At 47.0% G+C, this 26534-nt stretch overlaps 1 protein-coding gene across 3 annotated transcripts in view; it reads right to left on the bottom strand.

Annotated features, from left to right (window-relative positions):
- Nucleotides 1-24498, bottom strand: part of LOC124468465 (pleckstrin homology domain-containing family G member 1) — a 38372-nt gene extending 13874 nt beyond the window's left edge. The window contains exons 1-5 of one of the 3 annotated variants that reach the window (XM_047021211.1): nucleotides 17825-17977; nucleotides 17642-17695; nucleotides 4201-4766; nucleotides 1398-1498; nucleotides 926-995 (exon numbers count right to left, since the gene is read on the bottom strand). In XM_047021211.1, the coding sequence (XP_046877167.1) occupies nucleotides 926-995; nucleotides 1398-1498; nucleotides 4201-4620 (591 nt within the window). In that variant the 5' untranslated portion in view covers nucleotides 4621-4766; nucleotides 17642-17695; nucleotides 17825-17977. Of the gene's footprint in view, nucleotides 1-925; nucleotides 996-1397; nucleotides 1499-4200; nucleotides 4767-12399; nucleotides 12958-17641; nucleotides 17696-17824; nucleotides 17978-24437 lie in introns of those variants that run through there. The other 2 variants (XM_047021209.1, XM_047021210.1) reach the window with 2 other exon arrangements.
- Between the last annotated feature and the right edge of the window lie 2036 nt (nucleotides 24499-26534).

Raw genomic sequence — 26534 nt, 5'->3', positions numbered from 1 at the left:
TAAACTTTGCCTGACCGCAAAGTAAACTTAACTAAGATCACGTCAATCATTACCAGGGCAACTGTTCCACTGCAGTTTAACTTATCACCAGTCATCAGTGCTTCTAATTGGGTCCATTAGCTTATCTAGCCTATCAGTTACACAAACAAAGACTCTGATTGGCTGAAAACAAGATCATGACCCTCAGGTTTTCCATTCAAGCTTGATTTTCTCTGCAGCCTTCTTGTGAAACCTCCTCCAGCTGGAGTCTGAAACAACAGCCTACATGATGAGCTCCTATGCATGTGGGTGTCAGCTAATTACCCAGAATGCCCTGTGGAGTGGTTCTAAACAGCTGAATGAGCGTTTTAACAACAGCTTCTGTGTAAACACACAGCAGGCTGGGAGACAGGATTAGTTGTGGTGGTGTTGTCGTGTCTGGCCTGACTGCTATGCTGGATGTACAACACAGACACACACACAAACATACAGAAACAAGGAAACACACACAGCTTGCACCGCTGGGTGTAGCTGAAGCGTCAGTAAGAGTGGTGGCTTACAGGAAGTGTTGGAATGCAGAGAGTTATCATGGGATAGAACTCGCTTTGTGGAACACACTGACTGAGCCACAGAAACGGGGAAAACCAAAAATAGTTATCGAAAATTGCTCTTCTACCCTCCCTCCCTCCCTCTCCTCTGTCTTCTCTCCTTCTCTCCTCCATCATCGACACTGTTCAGACTTCAGACAGTGTTGCAGTTCCCGATACAGTATACATTTTCTTAGGAGTTTGTAATTATACAGTTAAGGCTAGTTCTTTACTGAATGCCTGGGTGTGTGTGTATGTGCGTTTATAGTTCACAGCTGTTCATTCATGTCTCAACATGCTTGTGTATGTGTGTGTGTGTGTGTGTGTGTGTGTGCGTGTGTGTGTGTGTAATCTCTTACCTTGGCTACGAAGCACTCTGCGATGGCCACAGGGTCTGCATTACACTTCTCCAGGTCATAAAGCAGGTCCCTGAAAACACACAGACACACACACACAGAAAGATACACACATCAAAGGTCAGTCAGTTCATTTGGTCCCAGGAATAAGGAATCCCTCCCACCTCATGTGTCTTCTGAACAATCTATGTAGAACCTCCCCCAGAAGCACACAACATACTTCCATGTATTGAATTAAGAGGTCTCTTTCTTTGTGTATGTGTGTCTGTGTGTGTGTCTCTGTGCGTGAGTGAGTGCGTTCACATTTTACTAGTTTGTATGGTTGAACAGGGGGACTGGTGTGGCCATGGTTGCATCGCTAAAGCATGATGTCATTCTGACTTTTCTTGGATTGACTTTTTATCAGACCTCTTACTTCTTACTCTCCTTATGTCAAGGTAATGTCTTGAGTGACGTCAGCTGTGTGTGTATATACCTGTTGAAATGGTAGATTTCCTGGATGTTCCCGAATAGCGAGACTTTATCTTCGGCACTGAGGGCCAGACGAGACTGATTACTGATGCACTCTAGGTAGTCCTGCAGAGAGAGAGAGAGAGACAGAGAGACAGAGAGACAGAGAGAGAGAGACAGAGAGAGAAGGAGGGAGAGAGACAGAGAGAGAAGGAGGGAGAGAGACAGACAGAGACAGAGACAGAGAGAGAGAGAGAGAGAGAGAGAGAGAGAGAGAGAGAGAGAGAGAGAGAGAGAGAGAGAGAGAGAGAGAGAGAGAGACAGAGAGAGAGAGACAGAGAGAGAGAGAGAGAGAGAGAGAGAGAGAGAGAGAGAGAGAGAGAGAGAGAGAGAGAGAGAGAGAGACAGAGAGAGAGAGAAAGAGAGAGAGAAGGAGGGAGTGAGAGAAGGAGGGAGAAAGAGAAGGAGGGAGAGAGGGAGATGGAGGAAAGGAAGGAGATCAATGGGGGTCCACATCAAAGAAGGGAAATCCTATCAGCAGTGAGCTGAGAGGGACAGTATGGCTGGAGTCTGCTCTCCAACACACACACGCCTTGTTTCCACTCCAACCCTGTTGAGTGTGCCCCACCCTGGCCATCAGATCAGACTGAGTGGTGAGGTCATCCTTCTTAGGGGGAGGGATAGACTCAACCCAACATGATGGAGGGGGGGGGGCTCTAAAGCTCTAGACTGAACCACTATTGTTATGCAGGGGGGAGGAGAGATTTAGGGGTAAGGGGATACATAAAGGTGGATTTAGAGGTGAAAGGCTAGACTTAGGGTAGGGGTTCATAGTAAAAGGAGGAGGTTTAGGACAGCAGCAGGGTTAGAATGCAGGCCTAGGGGTAGAATTGAGTGTTGCGTTTGGAGTCACGGTGGGGGCTGTGGGTTAGGGTTCAGGTGTAAGGTTTGGGTTGTTAGCTAGGGGTCAGAGAGCTGACCACTCCTGACCCACCCACCTAGCAAGCAGCTGTTCACAACACACACACACACACACCGCCTCTGAATTTGGTCAGAGCATAGCTGAAATCTGTAAAGGCCGCCCAGCCTCTTCGGCCCCAAGCCCTCCAGCCCCCCCCACCAAGCCCTCCAGTCCCCTAGGCCCCCCCAGGCTTCAGAGCCCCCTGGCTCTAAGACTCTCCCTAAAATCTAATCCCACATTCCTGATCATGTCAAACAACCTGGGATCCAGGTCGGGGGGTGTAGGTGTGTGTGTGTGTGTGGTAGGATCAGGTTTATCTGAGGGGTTTGTTTGTAGAACACTGATTAGGCCCATTAAGCACAGTGATCCCGTCAAGAAGGAGCAATCAGTGTTCAAACAAATACTATAGTAAGAAGATATACACTAACACACACACACACACACACTAATATACAAAGAGCAATGTTTTCACAAACACACACCAGAGATTTGTTCCAACAAACACTATACATGGAAGGTGTACACACACACACACACACACTAAAGGTAACTATATATAAGAGCTATGTATTCATACACCCCCCCCCCCCCCCATACATGGTGAATGCAGGCCACCCCTTTGTTGCTGACAGATGGAGCACAGGTGAGCCCACGGCAGTCTGGGTAAATATTTGTGTTTGGGCCTTCACGCCTCCTTCCTCTGAAACAGGCAAAGCCCTATGGGTAGAATTACAGAGGACATGGATACTAAGGTTCATGCAGGGCACATGGGAGTGCACTAAACAGAGGTTTTAATGACTGTTCTCTGCTGCTTGATACATACCCGGACGCAAAGACCCACTGAACGGAACTAGCTTCTCTAACTCTGACAGTTGCTGACAGATGGAGCAGAAGCAGTATTAATGGAGAAATCTCACAGAAAACAAGAGATAAACTTATTTTTTTCTTAAAGAAAATACAAATATTATTAAATGTTTTTGATTATTAATGGTGGTTCTTGTCTGAAGCTTGGGTGGAAGGATTTGGTGTGTGTATATCTGTCTGTGTGTGTGTGTGTGTGTGTATATGTGTGAGTGTGTTTTCTGAATGATCTGATAAGGGGTCTTGGGTAGTGAGGGTGGTCTTCCAGCAGCAAAAGCAAAGTTAAGGTAAGTGCTCTGGCCTGTGTTTGTCTAACCTACATTAGACATCGTTATCATGGCTCTAAAGCTCTCTTCTAGATTGTTCTCCCTTTCCTGGTTGAAAGAGGGAGGGAGGGAGAGGGGGAAATTGATAAAGGGAAGACATTGGCATCACAGAGGCATAAAGAAGTATTGTGTTTCCCCGTTGTTTCACAACCCCCCATTACGCTTCAACATCCCATCCTTAACGCCACCTTTATACCTTCTCTCCTACCCCCCTCCCCTCTTCTCCTACCTTCTCTTCTTCCTGCCCTCCATTTCCTTAGTGACTACAGGTCTTACACAAGCCGCCCACACCACAAACACACCATACATCATGACCCTCATCACTTCAGAACCCCTGTAGAGGAAGTGACACTGAGTAGGATATGGAGAATGAAAATTGGGCATGGATCCAAATCTATCCCAGTCCTCTCCCCCCCCCCCTCCACTACCTTTTTTTGTTTTCCCCTATCCTGCTCTTCCTCCAGCTGCTTCTGTTCCTTAACTTGCTCCTCCTTCTACATCCTCCTAACATACCATGCTGATATTACTGCATACCATGCTGTTATTACAGCATTACTAGTACTGTCTTCATGATCGATTGTCTCAATAATAAGTTGGTACTGTCTTGGGAACTACATTACCCAATACTCAAATACTGCATTGGTACTGTTTGAATGCTGGGCTGGTACTGTGTGGCTCACCTGTACGATGCTACGCAGATCCTGGACGTAGGTTCTCTCCGTGTCCAGAATCTCCTGAACCACGCGGTCTACATATCGCACCGCGGGCCCCGACCCAGAACCACTGCTCTCCCCTCCCTCTGTGTTCACCCCCGGGTTCGACTGGGCCGTCGGGGTCAGGACACCTCCCGGCCGGCCCTGCCCTCTCTCCATCCCTCCCTCCCTCCTCTCTTCCTCATCCCCACATTCAAGCTGGCGGGTTGGTACCAGCTCCAACTGGATCGCCCCGGAATCCCGCTCTGTCGCAGGGAGACAGTGAGGGGCGGGGCTGAGGGCGGAGCGGCTGCCCAATGAGCAGTGGCTGTCTCTGGAGGAGGCCGAGGAGGAGGTGGAGCCATAGCTGATTGGCCGCTCGGCAGCGCTGTCGGGGGCGGAGTCCATGCTGTGGGCGGAGCAGTAGCGCAGGGGTGTGTGGCGGACGTGCGGGTGGCGGAGTCGTCCCGGAGTGTCAGCGGTGCTCAGGACCGACACAGAGTCCGGAATCTCCGGCAGAGGCGGGAGGACATCCGGAAGAAAGTTAAAGTCGTCTAGAGAGAGAGAGAAAGAGAGAGAGAGGGATGTTATGAAGCTATAATTATCAGGAAAGAAACATATGTGGTCTTGTGTCTAAAGGCTTAGTTCTACTAAGTGCCAGTAAGAACATCGTGTTAGGGATGAAAGCTTTGGACTGAGACTGATCAGTGCACCACCACAGCATGCGAAGCATCTCTGAATCTCCTTCATGTCCTCACAGTGGAGGTCTGTTCCAGCCTCCGGCTCTGAGGCCAGACCACAGGCTGACTGAAACATCTAAACGAACAAGAGCAACACTGTGGAGGCCAGCCTCCAATACCAAACACATTCATGATCTAAACTCCCCAAAGCAACCGAGTAAACAAGCACACTGTCTCACACACACATATGTACACACACACACAGGCAGTATGTGTAGATTATATTTTCAGGATAGCTGGAGTAAGAGAAAAAGAGGAGAACAGAAAGAACCATGAGAGAGACAGAGAGAGAGACAGAGAGAGAGACAGAGAGAGAGAGAGAGAGAGAGAGAGAGAGAGAGAGAGAGAGTGAGAGAGAGAGACAAAAGGGAGAGGTAGTCACAGAGACAGAAGGAGGGGGGTTTAAATACCAGATTAACGGTGTAATGGTGAGAATATTCCCTGTCTGGGGCCATGAATGGCAGTTCTTTTTCTGGTGTGTGTGTGTGAGAGAGTGTATGCATGTGTGTGTGCGTGTGTGTGAGAGAAAGAGAGATTTTGTGTTTGTGTCAAATGACTGCAGTGGTCTTTTTGGCGACAGCCTGGTGCCAACACAACTGTCTGTGGAAAGATCTGTTACACACACACACACAGGTCCGTTGAGGTGAAACCACACAAGCAGGGTCTCGTTCTCAACCGTTTACCGTTTTTTTTTCCTCTCCATTTCTGGCGTTGAACCAGTAACTGTTCTTGGAAGAAAGACAGCTTTGATGAGAGAAAAAAAGAGAGAAAGAGAAGGAGCAATTAAAGAAAGAAAGAGTGCTACAAAACAGTTACAGTACGAGAGAGAGAGAGAGAGAGAGAGAGAGAGAGAGAGAGAGAGAGATGGAGAGAGAGAGAGAGAGAGAGAGAGAGAGAGAGAGAGAGAGAGAGAGAGAGAGAGAGAGAGCTAAAGAGGCCTAGTGTTTCAGGTAGAGAGGCCAGTCCTTCTCATACAGGTAAACAACACCAGGTACCGATCTGCTGTTTCAGCAACTCTCACATCCAGACCCACTCCTGTGGCGCCCGACTCTGTGACCTGCTGCCTATCCAGACCTGTGTAATCTGGTAGCAGCGTGGCCACGCCCTCAAGCATGTTCAACGTGACCTCCGTTAACACGCGGAAAGAATCCTGACACATGTTCAGTCTCTTAGCTTACCTGTAGGGCCTGGAGGTACATCTCTAAGTAGGATCTCTAAGTTGGGACAGGTTGACATTTTTTCTCAATTCAACAAATGAATCAGGCGAGAGTCTTGACAGGAAAGGAAGCCATGCAGGTCCACAGTTTGTGCACTTGTGTGTGTTTATAGGGGTAAGTGTATGTCTGTGGAGGTGTGTGTGTGGAGGTGTGTGTGCATGTGCGTGTGTATAGGGGTTTGAGTGTGTGTGTGCAAGGGGGGGGGGGGACGCTCTCAGGGATCTGGACACCTTCCAATGTTTACTGTTCCCAGAGTGACCTACATTATAACAATCTCCAATCAGGGAGAGAGAATAGCCAGCGACCAAAACAACTCTGACCTCTGGGGCATGGGCACAGCAGCTAGACATACACACTCACTGTACACACTCACTGTACACACTCACTGTACACACTCACTGTACACACTCAGTACAAACAGGAGCTCGAGACACACACACATCAATGAAGCATGGATGAACGTACAGACGGACGTATAACATATTCCTCCATGTCCTTAGCTGCAGCAAAAACACTTCCTGCATTTGTTTAGAAAGGAGGCAGAGTCTCGCTAAACATTCAGACCATGTTACGCTCCCTCCATCCTGAACTTACCTTCCAGCCTGTCTGTCTGCTGCTACAATGTAATGTGCTGTGTGTGTGTGTGTGCGTGTGTGCGTGTGAGATTAAGGCTGAGTAGAAGGCTATATCAGAGTGGGAGTGTGGGTGTGTGTAGGTATGTGTGAGTATAACTTAAATCCATTTGATTTATCACCCCTCAGATAGGAGCCAATGGATTTTCTGGATTGGGTTTACTGGATGTCCCTCTACCCATTACAGTCATTAGGTTACTCACACACTGTGAGTCAAGAAGTTTATGCACAGAGAAATCATGGCTTTCAGTTTGGTGTTTGGAGCGAAACCCAAACAAGAGATTGAAAGATTTCAAACTTGTGTTTGCCCAGCCTCTCCTCTGCACCTACAAGCTTCTTGTTTGGGACACGCCCAGCCTATTTCCTGAGCAAATAAACCTACACACACACACACACACCAATATTCATCCAAACACATACCCATATTTGGGGTGTGTGAGGAGTGTGTTGGAGTTGGGGTGGGCTGGGTTACCCTCAACCCAGATTAAGGACAACCTGATCTGTGTAAGGGATCTGTAATTACCACCTTGAGCCTCTGGGTTTCTACAGTTTCTCCTTTGCATTTGTGTGTAAGGGAGTGAGTGAGTGAGTGTGTGTGTGTGTGTGTTTGGGAGTGTGTGTGAAATAGGGAGAAACTGTGTGCATGTATTTAAGGATTAGAGAAGGGTATTAGTTAGGTTGTGAGCTTTTACATTTCCTGCCAGAACAGGACAGGACAGAGCAAACCAACGCACAGCAGTGGAGCAGAGCAGAGCAGAGCAGTGGAGTAGAGCAGGATAGACTGGGAGTCTAAGGGAGAGACTGTGTCTAGGTTTGGGGTCTGGTCTCAGTTAAATTGCTAGCCTGTCATGTGTAGCCTTTGAAGCATTCTAACTACAAACGAGAGAAGGGCCACCTGTCTAGTATGACTGAACAGTCGGTCTTCTCCAGCTGCTTTCTATAAAGTTTGATGACTGTATACCTTCTGATCAAATTCAGATATAAGTCATAAAGAGATGCTTTACCTGAATAATGATGGGCACTGTTTGCACTACTGTATACTGTTGATTTATAATGTTCATTGAATTCAGTATTTTGTCATTTGTTTTCCAATTCAATGTTATTGTTACTTGTGCTGCTGCAACAGTGCCATTTGCCCTCTGGGATTAATTAAGCGCTGTTTTACTAGTTAACAAGCAAATGTAGCTCAAAAGCTCTGCCTTTAAAAGGTCTGTGAGGAAAAAAATACTCCTGTCGGAGCTACCTGGTCAGTCTAGCCTGACTTAATGACTCATATCCCTCAAGTCCACTTCAGTCACACACACACTTTATGGTGTCCTGAAGTGCACTTCATTCTGAAGTGGTCAACAAACCACTTCCTGGACCAGGTGCCAAACAGAGAACATGACCAGATGGTTTAAACAGTGCCTTATGAAAGGTCACTTATGGTCCTATGACGGTTTTAAAACTGCTTCTTCACAGCCTCTTTGTAACTGATTTATAAGTACTCTAGAGTGCAGTACTCTATGGCCACTGTGACTGCTCTACATGCACTACACCTGGTCTAGTTATTCTCTATACCTGCTTTATACCTGTTCTATGGCTGTTCTAACTACTCTACAACTGCTTAACACCTACTTTATAAGTACCTAATAACTGTTTTATAAGGTTGTTTTGCAGTATGTTACTGGAATGTCATGCCAGCTCTGTAAATCACTGGTATCACTTCACGGGCCATAATAACCTCTAAGTCAGCTGTGTAAGACTCTAATGGGTAAACAGAAGACCAAGAGGAGAGAGACAAGTGCTGGTCTCTCTGTGATTTGAATAGAGCAGCTGCTGCAGTGTGTCTTTTTCTCTTTCTCCCCCCCACCCCCCTCTCTCTCTCTTTCTCTCTCTCCTCCTCCCTCTCTTCTGGATCACAATACAGCCTGAGTCAGCTTTCATCCATCAGATCTCACAGCACACAAAGGCTCTATCACTACTCCCCCCCCCCGCCCCCCAGCCTAGACACACACACGTTGCCCGCCAAAATACAACTCGTACAAAGAGCTCCAAAATTAAATGGTTCAACCATCAGATGAGGATAGTTCAGAGGGATGAAAGGACGACCAGACTTCAAGTGAAGGTGTGTGTGTGTGGGGGGGCGGGACGGAAAGGAAATGATGAGAGAGAGAGATAGACAGAGAGGAGAGAGAGAAAAAGAGAGAGAGAGCAAGTGAGAAAATTAGACAAAGAGAGGAAGGGGGTTGCCCTTACTCTAAAGCTCATTCTGAGCCCTGCTACTGAGAGCTTCTCTCAAACATGACATCATCTGATTCAGCTCTGGACAATAGACGGCTCTATGAGCTAGGCCTCTCTCTATCCCTCCCTCCTTCCTCCTCTTCCTCACTTTCTTCCTCTCTTCCCCCCTTCTTAAATATTCTCCCTTTTTTACCAACCAAGAAAAGTACTGATGCTAAGGAAGAAAAACACAGATTGTCTTAAAAGCCTGCTTTACGTTGAACTAACACGTCATCCTGCATACAGAACACAACAGAGTTTCGGTTCCTGCATCACTTCCCAATGTTTTCTCACGTGAGCAGGTGTCTGATGACTGTCATGGCTACCGTCCATCCCTCTGTGCGGTCCTAGAAGTACTTATATGTTATGTTATGCCAGGTTGCTTGCGTTGTCTTGTCCAAAACAGATCAGTGCCCAGTCTGACCTTGTGTTGTTCTGTGCACCTGACAATAAAAAAAAATCTAGAAAACTTGAATTCCATCAAGCTTGTTTACTTCTGAGTGTTCTTTGTTTCCCACAGAGGAGAACACTGTATACAAATCATCATTCTCAACATACAGGGCCATGATACCACAGCGTTTCCTGCCCATGTTTCATTGGTGTATGTGGCCTGGTTTTAGAGCAGGACTCTAGAGGGCAATGGACAGGTCATCAACATAAGGAGATGGTCGATGTTTTAAAAACAACTTGGTGTGTTTGTGGGTCTGTGTGTGAAAGAGAGAGACACGCTGAGTATCAGTCACAGGCCAGGGCGTTTCTAGGGGTTACTGCCCATCTTACCTTCCGCCTTGGCAACAGCACGGCAACAGCGTCAGACATGATTGAATCAGATAGAGATCAGACCGCCGAAAGAGAGACAGAGAGAAACAAAGACATAAAGAGGAGAGAGAGAGATGAGAGACCGAAAGAGCACAACAGAGAGATGCATATTTTATCCAGTTGATGTTGACAACACTGTAAAGAGTATTTCTTTCAAAACTGTTCAAAGCCGGGGTGTAATTTTCCTGTTTTAGATAAAACCACATGTCCTCGTACAGTCTCTCTGTGCCTGATAGCTCCAAGAGAATATCAGGACTGTGTTTCTAGGACCTTAGACAGTCCCTCTACAGCCCAGTGTCGTCGGAGGAGTCGGAGGAGGACACCTCAGAGCAAAGATCACCAGACGAACAAAGACCTGCATGGACCATCCGTGATTGAGCAGATGTTGAAAGAGAAACAGAGAGAGACAGAGAAAAAGGAAGCATTCCATAGTTAATGCTTTGGCTCAGCATAAGCTACACACGCTGTAACAATTGCATGATAGTGTTTCACTGTGAGGACATGACGACCGGCCTGTCCAGAGGAGAGATCTGAGACGCTCTCTGGGCCTCATGGGCTCTGGTACTGGTTCTGAACTGGATCGTTCTGGGACAGAAAACAGGTCAACTCATTATCTCTATTGCAGAAAAGCAGCACACAGTGAACTTCATCAGCGAAGAAACACACACACAAGAAAATCTCACAGCGATGGCCTTAACACAGAGATTTACATCTCCCAGAAGTGATATGGCCACTCAGAGGTGTGTGTTTCCCATGGTGTTAGTAGAGTGTTTAGCACAGAGAGGGGGAGGGTTAAGGAGAGAGCGGAGAGAGAGAGAGAGAGAGACAGAGAGAGAGAGAGAGAGAGAGAGAGAGAGAGAGAGAGAGAGAGAGAGAGACCTCTGCCCCCCCCCCTCCTAAACCCCTCCCCCCTCCTTCACCACCACTCCTCCTCCTCTCCCTCCCAGAGTGACACACTGGCCTCATTCTCAGACTGATACGGGTTTGAGCCACTCCGCTCACGGCCACACCTGAGCTGGTCTGGTGTCTGCTCGCCATCACTCCTCCCTCTCCAAAACCACCCTGTCTCAGCATTCTTATTACCTATCCTTCTCCTTCTTCTGTGCTCTGCAGTGGTTAGGAAATTCATCCTAAACCAAAGAGCCTCCCTTCTGTCTATCCTATCCCCCCTCCCCTACCCCGACTCCTCCTCTCCCACCTCTCCATGGGGGCAGATGTCCCAGGGCAGGCCCAGGATCAAAACGCAGGCTGGTATTGTCCATAGTGCCTCTAAACAGTAATTATACACCCCCAACTTCACCATGCCCCATTCCCTCCCTCCCCTTCTGCAACCACCCACCTTCACTCCTCTATGCCCCCCCTTCACTCCTCTATGCCCCACCCCCCATCTCCCCGTGCCCCCCCTTCACTCCTCTATGCCCCCCCCCCTTCTCCCCGTGCCCCCCCTTCCCTCCCCGAGGCCCCAATGTGGGTCACAGGCTGCAGGATGGCATCTCAGCACTCACCAAGCAGCACTTCATCAAACAGACAGCCCATGAGAGGAAACCAACGCACGCACACACACACACACACACACACACACACAATACTAACACTAACAGATGAGCAATTAGAGAAGTTGAGTCGGTAACTAAAATTTACAATTCCACTTCCTCAGAGAAAGTAAATGCATCCATTTGATAATAAAACAGAGGAGTCTGTTTCATTCATGTACTGTGTGTAAACGTAACTTTATATTTTAGTCATTTCATGGCAGATGCCATTATCCCAAGCAATGTATGAATTTTGATTATTCAATTACTATTTGAATCAAGAAGATTTTATTTATACAAAGACACAATTCAGTGACTGTAAAGTTCCCAAAAATACGGCAATCAATGCAGAAAAAATTCACCATAACTGCACAAACTGGAATTGAAGCAACAACTCAAGCTGTGAGAAAACAAACAGGCCCCAACTATGACGCTGAGGACCCACAATAGAAACACACACACACACACTGCACTACAGGGAAGGCTTTACAAAAACACACACACACACACATCTGACACACACACACACTTAAACAATACAAAACATGCATGCGAACAAGCTCTAAGTCATTAATTTGTGTTAACCAAGTAAGCTTACTCTGGTAAACAGAGTAACCTGAGGTGATCTTCTCCCCAGACAGTCACAGTCACTGCCATGCCAAGACCCACAGGCAGTGTACAAACTCAAACTGACTATTCATATCAGCCAAACACATGACCAGGTCCAGCCATCCTCTTACAGATACTAAGAGAAAACCAGACATCCTTGAATATAATGGTTCCAGTTCTCAAATATGAACAAAACTATACTGCAATGCTGCACCTTCATAATCTTCATAAAGAGACAGAGAACTGAATTGAAATCCCTCATATCAACTAACACTGGTCAAAACAGCCTCCTAAACAGAAACAAATCATACCTGTTCAGATTACAGTTGACAGCCAGAGATTTAACCTACAGTACAGACATTTGTGACCTGTTTACCTGTAGGCATTGTGACTTGACAGTCCTTCACACGGAATCAGCCAGTGACTTCAGGGCCCCCAAACCAGGAGACCGAAGAGAGACAGAGAGGGTTTTTCTAAGACAACCGGAGTCCAGGACAAGATGACATGTCCACCAGGAGAAGGATATTCCGAGGGCTGGTATTCCAAAAGCTCAAGTATTCCCACAAAACCTCCTCACATTTTCTCTGTCCTATGCAAGCCCTTCTCCAGGCATAAGCGTTTTCTGCTTGTCTCCCAACCAACGCACACGCCGTAAGTCGCTCCTACACCCACACTCTGTAGATCTTTCCTACTCAAGAACGCACGCGCTTGTGTTCCTGGGGCAGCTGGTAGAACTGACCCCTACTTTCATGCTCTCCTTTCTCTCTATGCCTTGCTCTCTCAGTCTGTCTGTCTGTCTCTGTCTGTCTGTCTGTCTGTCTTGCTGGCTTGCTGGGAGTAAGTCTTTTTCTTTCACTAAGCTCTCTGTCTCTCTGTCACTCAGACTGGCCCCCCTTCTCTGTCTCTCCCTCCCTCTTTCTAACACTATTTCTCTCTCTCTCTAAAACTGTGTGTGTGTCAGAGGGAATGGCCTCTGCTCTCTCCCTCCTGGGCATTCCCCTCCCCCTGGCTCCTCCCCTCTCTCTCCCACAGCAAATTACAAGGAGCTGAGAGTTCCAAAGTCTCTCTCTCTTTCTTTCTTTCCCTCTTTCTCATTTCTCCTTTTATCTTCCTCCTCACTTCTGTGTCCTTCCAAACCTCCCTGGAACTCTGAAGTCTGCCCACACGTGTGCCAAGAGACACACTGCATGTTTGCATGCGTGTGTGTGTGCATGCGTCTGTCTGATGGTGTACATTTGTCTGCATGCACTCACACTGTGCAAGAGCACAGCAGGCACTGAACCACTGCTGTTAGTGCATAGCTTTACACAACATCCACACACACACACACACACACAGTATGGTGGGAGGGTTACCCAGGATCAATAGCTGAGAGCCGACTCAAACAAAAGGCCACCTCCACCCTAGTCCCCCCCCCCCCACCACCACCAGTGTCTATTGTGTCAAGCTCCTTTCCAGGCCACAGAAAGGTTGGGTAACGGGACAAGTGTGTTAGAGATAGAGAGGGAGAAAGAGAGAGACAGCTTGCTAGTTGCCCACCTCCACAGAAGAAAAACTTGAGTTCCATTGGGTTCTCCCCCAATTTATTGATCATTCAATAATAATAATAATAATAATCTCCCTAATCGTCCAGTAAACGCACAAACACACACATACCCTGGTAACTATTTATTAGTGACCCCTTCACTGGTCAGCACGCCAAACATACACACACACACAGTCCACAGCAGCCTGTTGTCTGACTGTTCCAGCAGCCTGACCTTTGAGGACTGAGGGTCCAGCGACCCATGAAGACCCCCTGGCCTCCACCTTAACCCCAAACACTGCCCCTGCTTACACACACAAACTCACAAAAAAAACACACACACACACACACACACCTTCCACCTTAACCCCAAACACTGTCCCAGCTTACACACACACACCTCCGCCTTAACCCCAAACATGCCCCCCCTCCATCACACACACACACATCCCCCTCCACTCACCCCTACTGCTACCCCCCACCCCTCATCTCATAATAAGCCCCCCTTGTTTAGCACCTCGATCCATCTCAAGGCTAGCAAAAGGCTGGAACAGGGCAATAAGATGCTGAGCACCTCTTACCACACACAACACACGCATAGTGCGAGAGACTTGAGGGTCCTGTGGGGTTGCTAGGATGATCGGGCCACTGGGCTGTGGTCTCTATGGAAACAATCCGGCGCTCATCCCAAAGTCAGAGGAGAAGGGGAGGGAAAGAAAGAGAGAGAAAATGAAAGAGAAATGGAGAGAGAGGTAGAGAGTGTCAATAAAGTCCCCTCCTTGTAGAGTTCAGGCAGAGCAAACAGTGTACCCATCTCCTGTCCTTTAACAGACACGCTCACTCAATTTGAGCAGTTTTCACACATCATAAAGTGCAACTCAATAAGTACAGCCACTTGAAAAAATTGGGAGAACGTTAGTGTGTGTTAGTGTGCGCATTTATAAGTGTATATAAGTGTGTGTGATTATATATGAGTGTGTGTGAGTGTGTCAATGTATGTGTCAAAAAGCTCTCTCCTCTGTGCTTGAGCATATGTCCCTGAACCAGGAGGCAACGGAGGGACGTTTGATTTGGTGCTTGTTATTACAGTGGGCACACAGTTTGTGTGTGTGTTTGTGTGTTTGTGTGTGTCGCTGACCAAGTCTCTCCCTCAGACACACTGACAGCTCCCTCGTTTTCCCAGCTGTGACGATCACAATGAGAGTGGAGTGTTTCCACGGCAACCTCGTTTGGGGGTGGGCCAGGGTGGGGAAACGGGGGGCGAATCCTTTAATGTTTCCAACAGACAAATAACGGGGGGAGGTAATGTATTTACAGTGCTCCCCCCCCCCCCTCAGTGAACCTGCTATGATCTGTCAGCCGTTAAATGGATCACCAGTAGATCTACTGCTCCAACTCACTCTGGAAAACAACTGGTCCACATTCCTCAGGCACTACAAGCATCAACAAATGACAATTTACAGCCTAGTTTAGCCATTGTTCCTCATACAGTAAACACCTAACCACACAGTCAAACCATTTCCATGTTCACCAGAATTGAGAGTTTAAATCGGAGCTTGCTATTAGATTCTTCTCTGTTAAGCCGTGGAGGGTATTCTCTACCATAGAGCAAATGAACCTAACCCATACAGGCCTGCCAGTGCCAGCCACCCGGAGCATCAGACTAGGTCAATCTATTTACTTCCTGATACCAGCTCAACATTCTAACACAGGCCATGTTCCATAAGACATGTTCCATATCCAGGTCAGCTTTTCACATAAAACCTGGGGTGTACTTAAGTAGTCTCACCACCTGCAATAAAACTAACGGATCAGAATAGTGACTACAACATCAATGACTTCTCTTTAATTGATGTGTGTATTTGGCTCTGGGCTCCCGGTGTTCTGGGAGCTGAGGATCTTTCAGCAGTCAGACCAGCTTCAGGAATGTCGGGAGTTTGGACCGCCAGAATTCTGTCGCCGTAATTAAGGCTTACATAAGAGCAGGGATCCCTGGGAAAGGTCTGGAGACAGGACAACGAGGACGGGCTCACTCCAGACTAAACAACAACAACAACAACATGGAATCTATGAACTGAAGCAAGCCAACTACAAAACTGTCAACAGTTGTTTACAACTCTGTGGCCATGGCAAACAAGGTGCATTTGGTATTCCTGTCAGACACACCATCTTAATGGACCCTGCAAATTACAATAAAGATGGGGGGTAAGAGAAAAGAAAGGCGAGAGAGAGGATCAGTTTTGGACAAATGAGAGGACGCTGGGATGACTACATTTCTGTTTACAGGACGAGGGTGTGTGTGTGTGTGTGTGTGGTGTGGGGACTTTCGAAGGAAGTTGTGTTTGGCCTCAGATTAAAATGCAGGACAAGGGTTCAGCAGGAACAAAGAGGGGGAGGCAGGGGGAGGTCTTCCACCTCTACTTCTACAAACACACACAACAGGACGAGAGGATCCCTCCAAACACTTCATTGTGAAAGTCACTTGGTAACCTACATTAATGCTTATGAAACTATAGTGACCAGTGGCCAAGTACAGTATGTTAACAATAATGTTATCTTATTACGTAACAGATCCAACCAATCACAGATATTCATAGTCCAGTTACAAACCACTCCAGCACGTAGTCTTTGACTCCTTTCCTCTCTTCTTCTTCTTCTTTCCTCTCCCTCTTTCCCTCTCTCACTCTCTTTCTCACTCGGTGACGCAGTTAGCTGGGTGCTCCAGTTAGCTTTTGCACAATAGGGACAGGTCACACACTCATCCACCCACACACACACACACCCCCACAGCCGCATTAACACACATGCACACACACCTGGTATTTAGAGGTGAGGTTGTGTCTGAGATCCTGGTGTCAGAGATTGTAATATAGATAACATCAACCTCAATACTAAGACCTAAATCTGCATCAGCAAAACAGCCTAACTCCACAACACTCCATTCCCTACTCACTCCCACTTAACTTTTTGTAAAGTTTTTTTGTGAAGCAACTAAACTCATCGCTTTATACTTTAAACCAAACAGCATCTATGAATTTCAACAGAAACACAGGTCGCAGTTTGAAAGCAGAAAGCCTATATTTTCTCTACGTCATGTCTACAGGAACACTAGAAAAACACCATTAAAACTACAGAGTACAGTGTTGTACAGTGTACTGTACATTATCCCACATACACACACGATGTTACTTTGAAATCCTGTTAATGGAACTGATGCCTGTGCGTGACCTTGAACAGAGAGGCTGGCAGAGATAGTCTACTACCTGGTCGGAGAAGAGGGCCAAGGTGGCCATTAGCTTCACGCTAAATTGACCCCCTGGCAGAGTAATAATGTGGTTGGTGGAGCACAGCAGGAACAGCCACTATGGTTATGTTCATATGAAAATCTGGGAGTTCCACATAGTACAATCCCACACAACACAGCCCGGACATTACCGTGTTGGGAAAGAGGGTTAGGAAGTTGAAGTTGTATCAGTAGAATTGTTTCTTTACTGCAGGCACCAATTCAGAATACTAAAGTTGAAGAATCGTATTGTTCAAGTTCAAGTCTTTCAAGTCTTTTATTTGTCAGGTGCACAGAGCAACACAAGGTTAGACTGGGCACTGAAATTCTTAAGACAAGACAACGCAAGCACTTGGCATAACATAACATATAAGTACACAGAACAAATTTACATCTATGCTGAGCTTAGATAAGTGAACTTCCTAAATATACAGATAGCAATAAATAAACGACTATACTAACCCTAACACTAAAACTTCCTAAATTACAGATAACAATAAATAGTACGCTATACTAACCCTAATACACAAAAAAAAAAAAAAAAAAAAAAACCTGTTACAACCCTATAAACTAATCTAACCTAAATGGAGTACAGTGCAGTAAATGGAGTACAGTGCAGTAAGAGCTAGGCGCGCCGGAAGTTATATTTATTGTTCATTTCCATAGTTGCTGTTTACATCTATAGTATGCTGTATAAGTCCATCCCCGTTTTCAGACACAATCTGACAGATACTGTATCTGTATGTTTCACTTTCACTTCACTTTTTAAGACTTAAAACGACATATACAAAGACAAAAGGTCTCTCTCACCTTGGAGACCATTCCCGCGCCTAGCAGTCTCTCCAACGCTGATATCCTAGAATCCTGTCAGTGGTTATTTCCATCCCCAGAACATCAAAAAGTTCTTTAGACACACACACGCACATATGCAGGTACAGAAACACACATTGTAGGCTTAGCTGTGCTAGTGGTGGTTGCAGGACAGGTCCACACCTCTATGAGGTCAGCTGAGAAGAGCAGATTGGAGCGGAGCCCTCCGGAGCCAAGCCGACAGAGTCGGAGAGAGGAGTGAGCATGCACGTCCAGCCAGCCCACATCCTGAGAAATTACTGCTGCAAGAGTAGCCCCTGCCTCTCTCTCTCTGTGTCTCTCTCTCCCTGCGTCTCTCTCTCTCTCTCTATGTCTCTGAGTGAGTGTCTCTCTCTCTGTGTGTCTGTCTCTCTCTCTGTCTCTCTAACTCTCTGTCTTCCTTACTCTCCATCTCTGTCTCAATCTCCCTCTATAGCTTTTTCTCTCGCTAATCACGCTCATGCCCCCCCCACCACCACCCTACACCACCACTACAAATCAAACACACATACCAGAGAGAGAGAGAGAAGAGAGGAGAGGAGAGAGGAGGAATAATAGTGGGGGGAGGGATGGACTGAGACAGACAGAAAGAGGACAACACAAGGACAGGCCGTCTCGTCTTCCCCTAAAAACACACAACTGGGTCACATTACCAAACGCCCCAAGACACAGCCCCAGATCACAGTCTCATCCCTTTCTCTCTCCATCTTTTTACCACTCGCTTCATCACGCACACATTCTCTTTTGGATTCACTGCAAGTGTTAGGGATAAAGGCCAGCATGGTAAATGTGCTACATGTTACATGTGCTTATGACAAACACGAGTCTGTATCTGTGTCTGTATGTAACACGTCTGTGTGTGCACATCTGAGAGTGCTAGGTAGATGTGTGTACGTGGGTCAGATGTGTGTGTACATATCTGACCGAGTGGTCATTGTGTCATGTGGTAATGTGACTCATTGTACGCATTGTTCTGTATCCTAGCACTATCAAGCATGGGAAAAGTCCCCTCAGCCATAGCCAATGGCTCTTCCAGATTCCTAAAGCATCCTGGGACCTGTAGTTCCTTTCCACCCAAGATTGTAGTCCTGTCAGAACACATGTTCCCATCCCTCGTTTTCACTGTGAAGAATCGTTCTGATAATACAATGGTTTGCATGCAGTCGTCATGTGGCAATGCCACTGTAACCACACAACGATTTGTGAGTGCGTGTCGTGTGTATAACGTGTGTGTAGTGTATAGTCAACACACCAACTCTCTCCCTTTCTCTAGCTTCCTCTCTCTTGTGCCTGCACACACAGAGTTCTTAGCACCCGTCTGTATTCACATCCGTCGTCTATGCGACCAGGCTTCCTCTGTGAGGACGCTGCTGTTATCTTAACCTATAGACCCCCGCCACACATTCAACACACAGAAACACTTGCACATTACACTCACACACTCAAAAAAACTTGCACGGACACACCATCATACTCTACACTCACACACAACCCACTCAGAAACACCCACAACCCACTCAGAAACACCCACTCAGAAACACCCACACCACACCCCACTCCACTCAAGTCGGTCTTCCTGGATTTTCACCCAGAGCTCTTCCACAGCGTTGTCTGTGACACCCCACCCCACAACAGAGGATAAGGAGGACAACACACATGATCTTCTATAGCATGATGACCTGCTGGGACAATGGCCACAGCTTGGTAGACTTTCAAACTGGCATTTCAATACAATGACAGAGATGGGAATCACTGTTTGGAGCCACTATGTCAACAATGGAGCCACATGAGACACAGATGTGAAAATGTATCTCCTCCCAGTCCTCCTCGCTACCCCAGGGCAGGGTTACCGGGGCTCCAGCCGTGCCCCTCCCGAGCCCCCCAGGTAATACTAGAAGTACAGATAGCAGATAAGATTCTACTGTAAAGCTGGGTGTGATTTGTACGTTTACACCAAGGCAATACGTGGCCTACAGTCTGCAATTAGTGACTTTGATGCACTCAATGGGAGTTGTAACACCAGGACCTGTGCCCCAACGTTGTTGACCATGTAAAACGTGTGTAACAAACAGGCTGAATTAAAACTTTCCCCTTGAAATATGGATGTTGATTGACATGTGGTTTAACCAACAGGAACACAGCAACCCAACCCAACCTGTCTGAATGTTGCACAGTGATTTAGCCATGTACTTTCTTGCCAAAGCTTCACAGGAAATGCCTCATCGCCTCTTCCTGCCAATGCTCCGGATGTTTGGAGATGAAGGACTCAAAAAGGAAGTGACATCACATATCTGCATTTTCCAAAGACTCATTAAGTCAACTCCTACTCCACCCCTATCTCTTATCTTTCTCTTGAAGGGATTTTCCTTCAAATCATATCAAGTACTTACGTCATTCAATATCTCACAGTGTCTGCTTCCTCTTTCCCAATTAATCATTCAAGTGGGTGAACTTTGTAACATAGTCATTGTAGCATATCAAGCACAATGAGTCGACACTCCTGGAGTGACACTACAGTGTGTCATACACCATGAGGCACTCACACACTTAAGGGACACATGTCAGTTAGAACAACACACTCCCACTACTAAGGCCTTGCTCTATACTGTATAGTACATCTCCATCTGGGTTAAGAGTGGCAGGGCATGGGTTTGGTGTTTTCATCCATCCTTCAGTCTGTCCTGCTCTACTTTATCAAAAGGTAAAAAGGCATCAGCTTCACCACAGAGCAGCTCTCACTGAGACAGACCTTCTCAGAACAAGGAGCCAAAACACTCCGGCAGACGCTCAACAGAGGTCTGTGGTGTGTGTGAGTGTGTGAGTGTGTGAGTGTGTGAGACTGTGTGAAAAAGGGTGTGTGCTTGTAAAAGTAGGCTTAAGTCGGCGGGAAGGGCATGTTGGCAGGTTCCCATTGACCCACGGAGGGTTTCTTCTCTCTCATATTCATATGAGGTTAATACCCTAGGTTCCCCATGCCAGTCAGTCCCCTGGAAGCTTATGTTCTTCCCTACCTCTCCATCCCAACTTTCCAAGCGCCCTCCTCCAGCCCCTCCCCAGCCCTCAGTAGTCTTTCCGAGCTCCCTCTTCCAGCTCCTTCCCTCCTCCCACCCCTCTCCTGCAGCCCCAGGCTTCAGGGAACCTAAGATGTCACAGTAGACAAAAGCAGCTCTGAAAGCCATCCAACTCAAACAGGGACCATTATTTATAGTACCAAAGAACCTCTCTCGCCCCCACTCCTCCACTCTCTCTCATTTGCCTCTTCCCCCTATTCTCTCATTCAAGTTCTTTATTTCTCCTTCACTTTCCTTTCCTTCACTCACTTACATTTCTCATTCTCTCCATGTCCCATCTCAATCGCCATTCTCCCCTCTTCCAATTCTTCATCCCCTGCTCTCATTTACCCTCCAAAACAAAAAAAAGCTAACTGGATTCCAGAATGAGCAGAAAGCTTGTCTCTTCGACTGCACAAAGCAAAAATGTCAATCACTTTACATGTAGACACAATAATATGTTGGGAAGCAGAGTGCATGGCAGAGCTTCAGTTACAACCAACGCCTGGAAAATAAAACTTTATTATCCACATCCTTGTGAGCAGCCACCTTTGACTTCAGCTACCAAGTAAACTAAACCTGTATAACACCTATCACTATACCTTGAAGCAGGCAGCCAGATGATAAGGGACAGGCACAGTGCTATTAGGGTGCTAAGGCCAGCCCTCTGTTCTGTGGACTCTGTTCAGGTCTCCACCCAAGATGGATTAACTGCTCTCAGGTAGCCTCTACCCACAGCATGTTGCCTCATCCTCTCTACATAGACCAAGACTGTCTGGCACCAGAGAAGAGAAGCTTACTGGTCTGTAATTGGCACTACCTGGTCTACAACTAGAAGCTATCTGACTTACTAGTAGTACCAGTAGTCGGGTCCAACTCTCATCATTCTAGTTCCCGAATCAGGACCAGTCATTTTAACACCAGCAGCTCGGCTACTGTTACTACATTGTGTTGTCTGGGTGACTAGCCTGCTGTGTGTGAGGTCATGTGTTTAATAAGGGGTTATCTCCACACACATGCCTCGCCTGCTCTTAAAACGACACTTTTAGACCTTTAGACACACAGCCAGGGCACCCAAGCCAGCACACACTACTGCAGATCCATGATACACTCAATGGCAGAAAATACTCTCAGGAATATAAACGTCCAACACAAAGACATGTACTGTAAGACCCTGACTAAAAACAAGTTAAAAAAAACAAGCAGTCTGTAAATATATCTCTATAAACAAATTGTCATGTAGTTACAGTATAGAGTACAGTATGTGCAGTATGACACTCAAACATAGGCACAAGCATATAAATGATCACGCACACATTCCTCCATCCTTCTACAGCAGCCCAGTCCTAACCAGGCCCAGATGGGTGTGTGAGGGGGGTAGGACCCCCAAATCAATTCAGTATGGGGGAAGACCCTAACACAGCACCTCTAGTCCCAGTGGGCCACAGTACTGGTGGGATACACCCATTTATCAACCCAGCTCTTCAGGTTCCCTTCTCACTGACGTTGAAGGGGGCTTAACTATGTTACTTCAAGACCTTGTGAAAGTTGTAAGTCTTCTCTATCCTGTTTATCTGTGGGTAATGGAGGTCTGGGTCTAGATCTTGCCCAATTGTAGTTCTAGATGGGTTTCTAGACCTTGGTCTAGGTCTGGCCTGGTTGAAATGATACTGTAGTTTCCACCTGGATCAGGTCTGTCTTCTTTCTGTAATAATTAGCGACATGAGCTCTCAAATCAAGCATCAAGTCTTTCTCGCTATCTCATTGTCTCCGTCTCTCTCTCGCTCTCTCTCTCTCTCTCACACACACACAGCCTGTATCATTGTCTCTCCCTCTTTCTCTCCGCCTCATTCCCTCTCACTCCCCCCCTGGTATCTATAGGATTGCTGTAGTGTTGAGTATATGTATTAAGTTTCAGCTGAAGTGTGCTGATAATATAGGGCATCTGTGACTTCAATGACAACACCCAGCCCCACCGCCACCCCCCTGCCCGTCTCTAAGGTCCTGTAACAGAATTCAGGATCTAGGACAAGTAGCGCTGTAAGAGAGAGAGCGAGGGAGAGAAAGAGAGAGAAAGAGAGAAAGAGAGAGAAAGAGAGAGAGATTTAACCAACGGAGGAACGCACCTTGGACTACTATTGGGAACGCCATTCTGGGTCACAGAAACTGTGATCTAAAGCTTTAGTGTCATGCTCCCAAACATGCAGGATCAACCATGCTTCAGTCAACCATGTGATTTGTATTAAGTCAATGACACTACTCAATTGTTTCTACCAGCTCAGCAGATGTGTAGAGAGCTATCATCTCTCAGGGATCAATAACATAGAGGCAGGCCCAGCTGGGCTCTGACTGGCATAGGCCTCTTCAGTTCCCTTACTAAGATGCAAATGGAGAAGTCTATTTGACTGATACAAGCCTTTCTGACAGACATTGGCCTCCGTTATTGATCAGAATCAGACAGATCCCACTGCACAATGCAACACTATAAATGGGTTCCCCCAAACAGATCCAACCATGTGACCTCTTCCAAATGTGTGTTTTTGTTTACTCTTCCACTGGTGTCTGAACTTGGCAGCGTGTCGAGATAATCGTCTGAAAAAGTTTCGAACCCTGCAGATACTTTGGCATCGCAACAAAGAGAAGCTTTCACTTGAAGCAGCCTCTCCTGACAGTGCAATAAGCTGATAACCACAGAGAGACAGAGATGGAGTGAGAAAGTGTGTGCACGTATGCATGTGTGTTTGAGGGAGGGAGGGAGGGAGTAATGGGATGCATGGTTGGCATTCTGCACATTTCGGTCATGTGCACGTGTGCTATGAAACTGGCATGCGTGTGCTCTTGCGTTGGTATGTGGGTGAGTGTGTGTAGCACTATATGTGGCCTGGATACCAGTGGACAGGGATAGTGCAGGGTGGAGATTGGCAAATAGGAGAGGGAGAGGGAGGGAGAGAGGAAGAGGGTATGCTTTATATTTAGCTTTGTTCCTTGCAAGCTCACCAGCGTGTGATTTAGATGCTAGATCCTGACCAGTCTTTACTGCTCATGAAGACCAGACATGCACAGTGCTTAGAGAGGACTCAAACATTGACCTCCTCCTACTCTGAACTGCCCTCTTGCCCTACTAGAACAAACATTTCTGAACTGCCCCACTAGAACTGCTCCTAACTGCCCCGCTAGAACACTGAAGGTGTGGTATAAGCTTCTGAATACTGATAACTGTGCATGGACATGTCATCTTTAAGGAATTTAAGCTCTGTTTTAGAATGCTGTAACTGCAAGACACTTACGGCATGGAACTTCCTGATAACATTCATTACTGTAGCAAAGGAACTGCGTGCACGAACACACACACACACACACACACACACGTAAGAGGCTATTAATATGCCACTTCCTTTCATTTACCCAGTTCATTGTTCAGGCAACATCTGCTGAGGACCAAGGGCACAATGGCCACATCACTGAGAGACCACACACACAGACACACACAGTGACCATCTCCCTCACCAGCTCTCTCCTCTGTCTTTCTGGCTCTTGCTGAGCACATCTGTTGGGGCCTTGCAGTACAAAGAGCAGGGCAGCAGCCAGACACAAGCCAGCATTCAGACACATCTCCAGCTATTGTTCACAGTCACATAGCCCAAATCTGACTGTGGCACCTGTTACACCGACATACCAACACTCCTCTCTCTCTCTCCTTTCCTTACCTCCCTTTGCTTCTAGCTCCCTCTTCCTCTCTCGCTCTTTCCCCATCTCTTAGATGCCTTTCTCTCTCTAAAACTATCAAGTCCATCTTGTTCAAGCTGACACACACATTCAAAACACTCCATTCCAGTCAACTCAAAATCCCCCCCCCCTCCCACTCTAACCTCTGTGTCATTTCCTGTGAGAGGGGAGCTGCCCAAAATTGCCCCCCAGGGGTAAACAACACAGTTATCACCCATTGCACACTCCCCACCACCCCTTCCATAGGGGGTGAATCTGTGGGACATGCAGCTGGCCTCCTCTCTCGTCACCACACCCCGCTAACTGGTAAATAACTGGAAGTCTGAATCAGTTATAACAGGACTAGGGTTAGGTTTAGACGGCCTACCTACTGTAACTTGTAGACCAACAGTGGACCAGACCCACAGGTCTGGGACCAGTGGTTAGACTCTGGAGCAGCTGTTGTTAAAGGCACAAGAAAAACAAAACAACATACAGTACTATACGTACATATGCCTGTGCACAGACATACACACAGATACACACACACACACCCCCCTTCCCCTGGGCCCTTTCCTACCTCCTACCTTCAGCGCCCCAGACAACAGTGATTGGAGGGTAGACTCTTTATTCCATCTTCCAGCAGTCAGCTGGCACAGCCACACCACAGCCCACTGCAGCTCTACCTCCCTACATGCTTCTGTTTCCCCCAGACAGGAAATGGCCATTTGTCAACGCCACAAATAAACCCTGTTTATTTCCTGTCCTTGATTCCCCCCAAAAATTATCCTGTCTTTCTTTGTCTGGAAAACATGTACCAAAATTACAGTTGTTTGTGTGTGTTTTAGTTTTAAAGGGGAAAAATAACTGGATAACTATGGGCTACATTTATCTTCTTTAAAGACCAGGATGGAGTTTATATTTTCGGATAAAGTCAAACATTGGTTATCAGCTGAGGTAATAGGGGGGTAACAGTTCCAGTTTAAGCACTAACTCACTTCATGAGTTCCTGTTTCCGTAAACACCGGAACAACCTGGAGAGCAAAGCAGTAAGAAAAACATTGGGACACCCAGCAAACGCCAGGGACCAAGTCTCACAATCACCCCCGACACACACACACGTGGGAGGTGACCTTTCCTGGTTTACATGACACACACTGGAAAACTGTCTTTTTTACGATACAATACAACTCTGATGCACAAAATCCAACGTGAAATACTGTATGTGTCAGATCATATCACAACCCAGTCTGTTCACAAACAAGGTTCTAATCATGAGGTGGAATGTGTTTTCAGTTGAGCAGTGACACATGGACAGGTGTTACAGGTGAAGAGACACCCTGCCACTTTTTGCTGCGTGTCCACATTACCCCTCTCTCCCACCCTCTTCTCGCCTTGTCTGGGGGTGTAAAAACCCCCAGCACCCCTCCACCTTACAGGAGGCCCGATCCCCCTCCCTCTCTGGTTGGGGGGCGGGGGGTTCCCCAACCAGCCAAACACAATAAAACAAAGCCATTGAGGACGGAAAGTGAGAGGAACAGCTGCTGAGTAGGAGAGGGGGGGGAAGGGGGGGGGGGAGGGAAGGGGGGAGGGGATCCTTCCTTTCTTTTCTGTCAGTGAAATAAATTACTTTTATGTTAGTGCCTTGTCTATAGGCAATACTTTTGTTGGAGTGGACAGCATGGACAGCACCACTTCTCGCTCCCGTCCAGAGCAAATCCAAGCACACACAAACCACAAACCCACTGCAGACATGCCTATAGCAACTTGAAGCCCAGCAAGACATATTTCGAAGTGTCTCACACTTTGTTCAGCAGGACTAGTAAATATGACACATTTATATTTACATTTAGTCATTTAACAGACGCTCTTATCGAGAGCGACTTAAAGTAAGAACAGGGACATTCCCCGAGGCAAGCAGGGTGAAGTGCCTTGCCCACACACAACGTCATTTTGCATGGCCGGGAATCTAACTGGCAACCTTCAGATTACTGGCCCGATTCCCTAACCGCTCAGCCACCTGACACACCACACATCGTATGTCCTCCCATTTGTTTCTATCATTACACTGCATCGAGAGGATTTGTATAACTTCAGAC

This window comes from Hypomesus transpacificus, chromosome 6 (genome assembly GCF_021917145.1).
Source record: "Hypomesus transpacificus isolate Combined female chromosome 6, fHypTra1, whole genome shotgun sequence".
Lineage (NCBI taxonomy): Eukaryota > Metazoa > Chordata > Actinopteri > Osmeriformes > Osmeridae > Hypomesus > Hypomesus transpacificus.
This window is presented reverse-complemented; position numbering and strand designations above follow the sequence as displayed.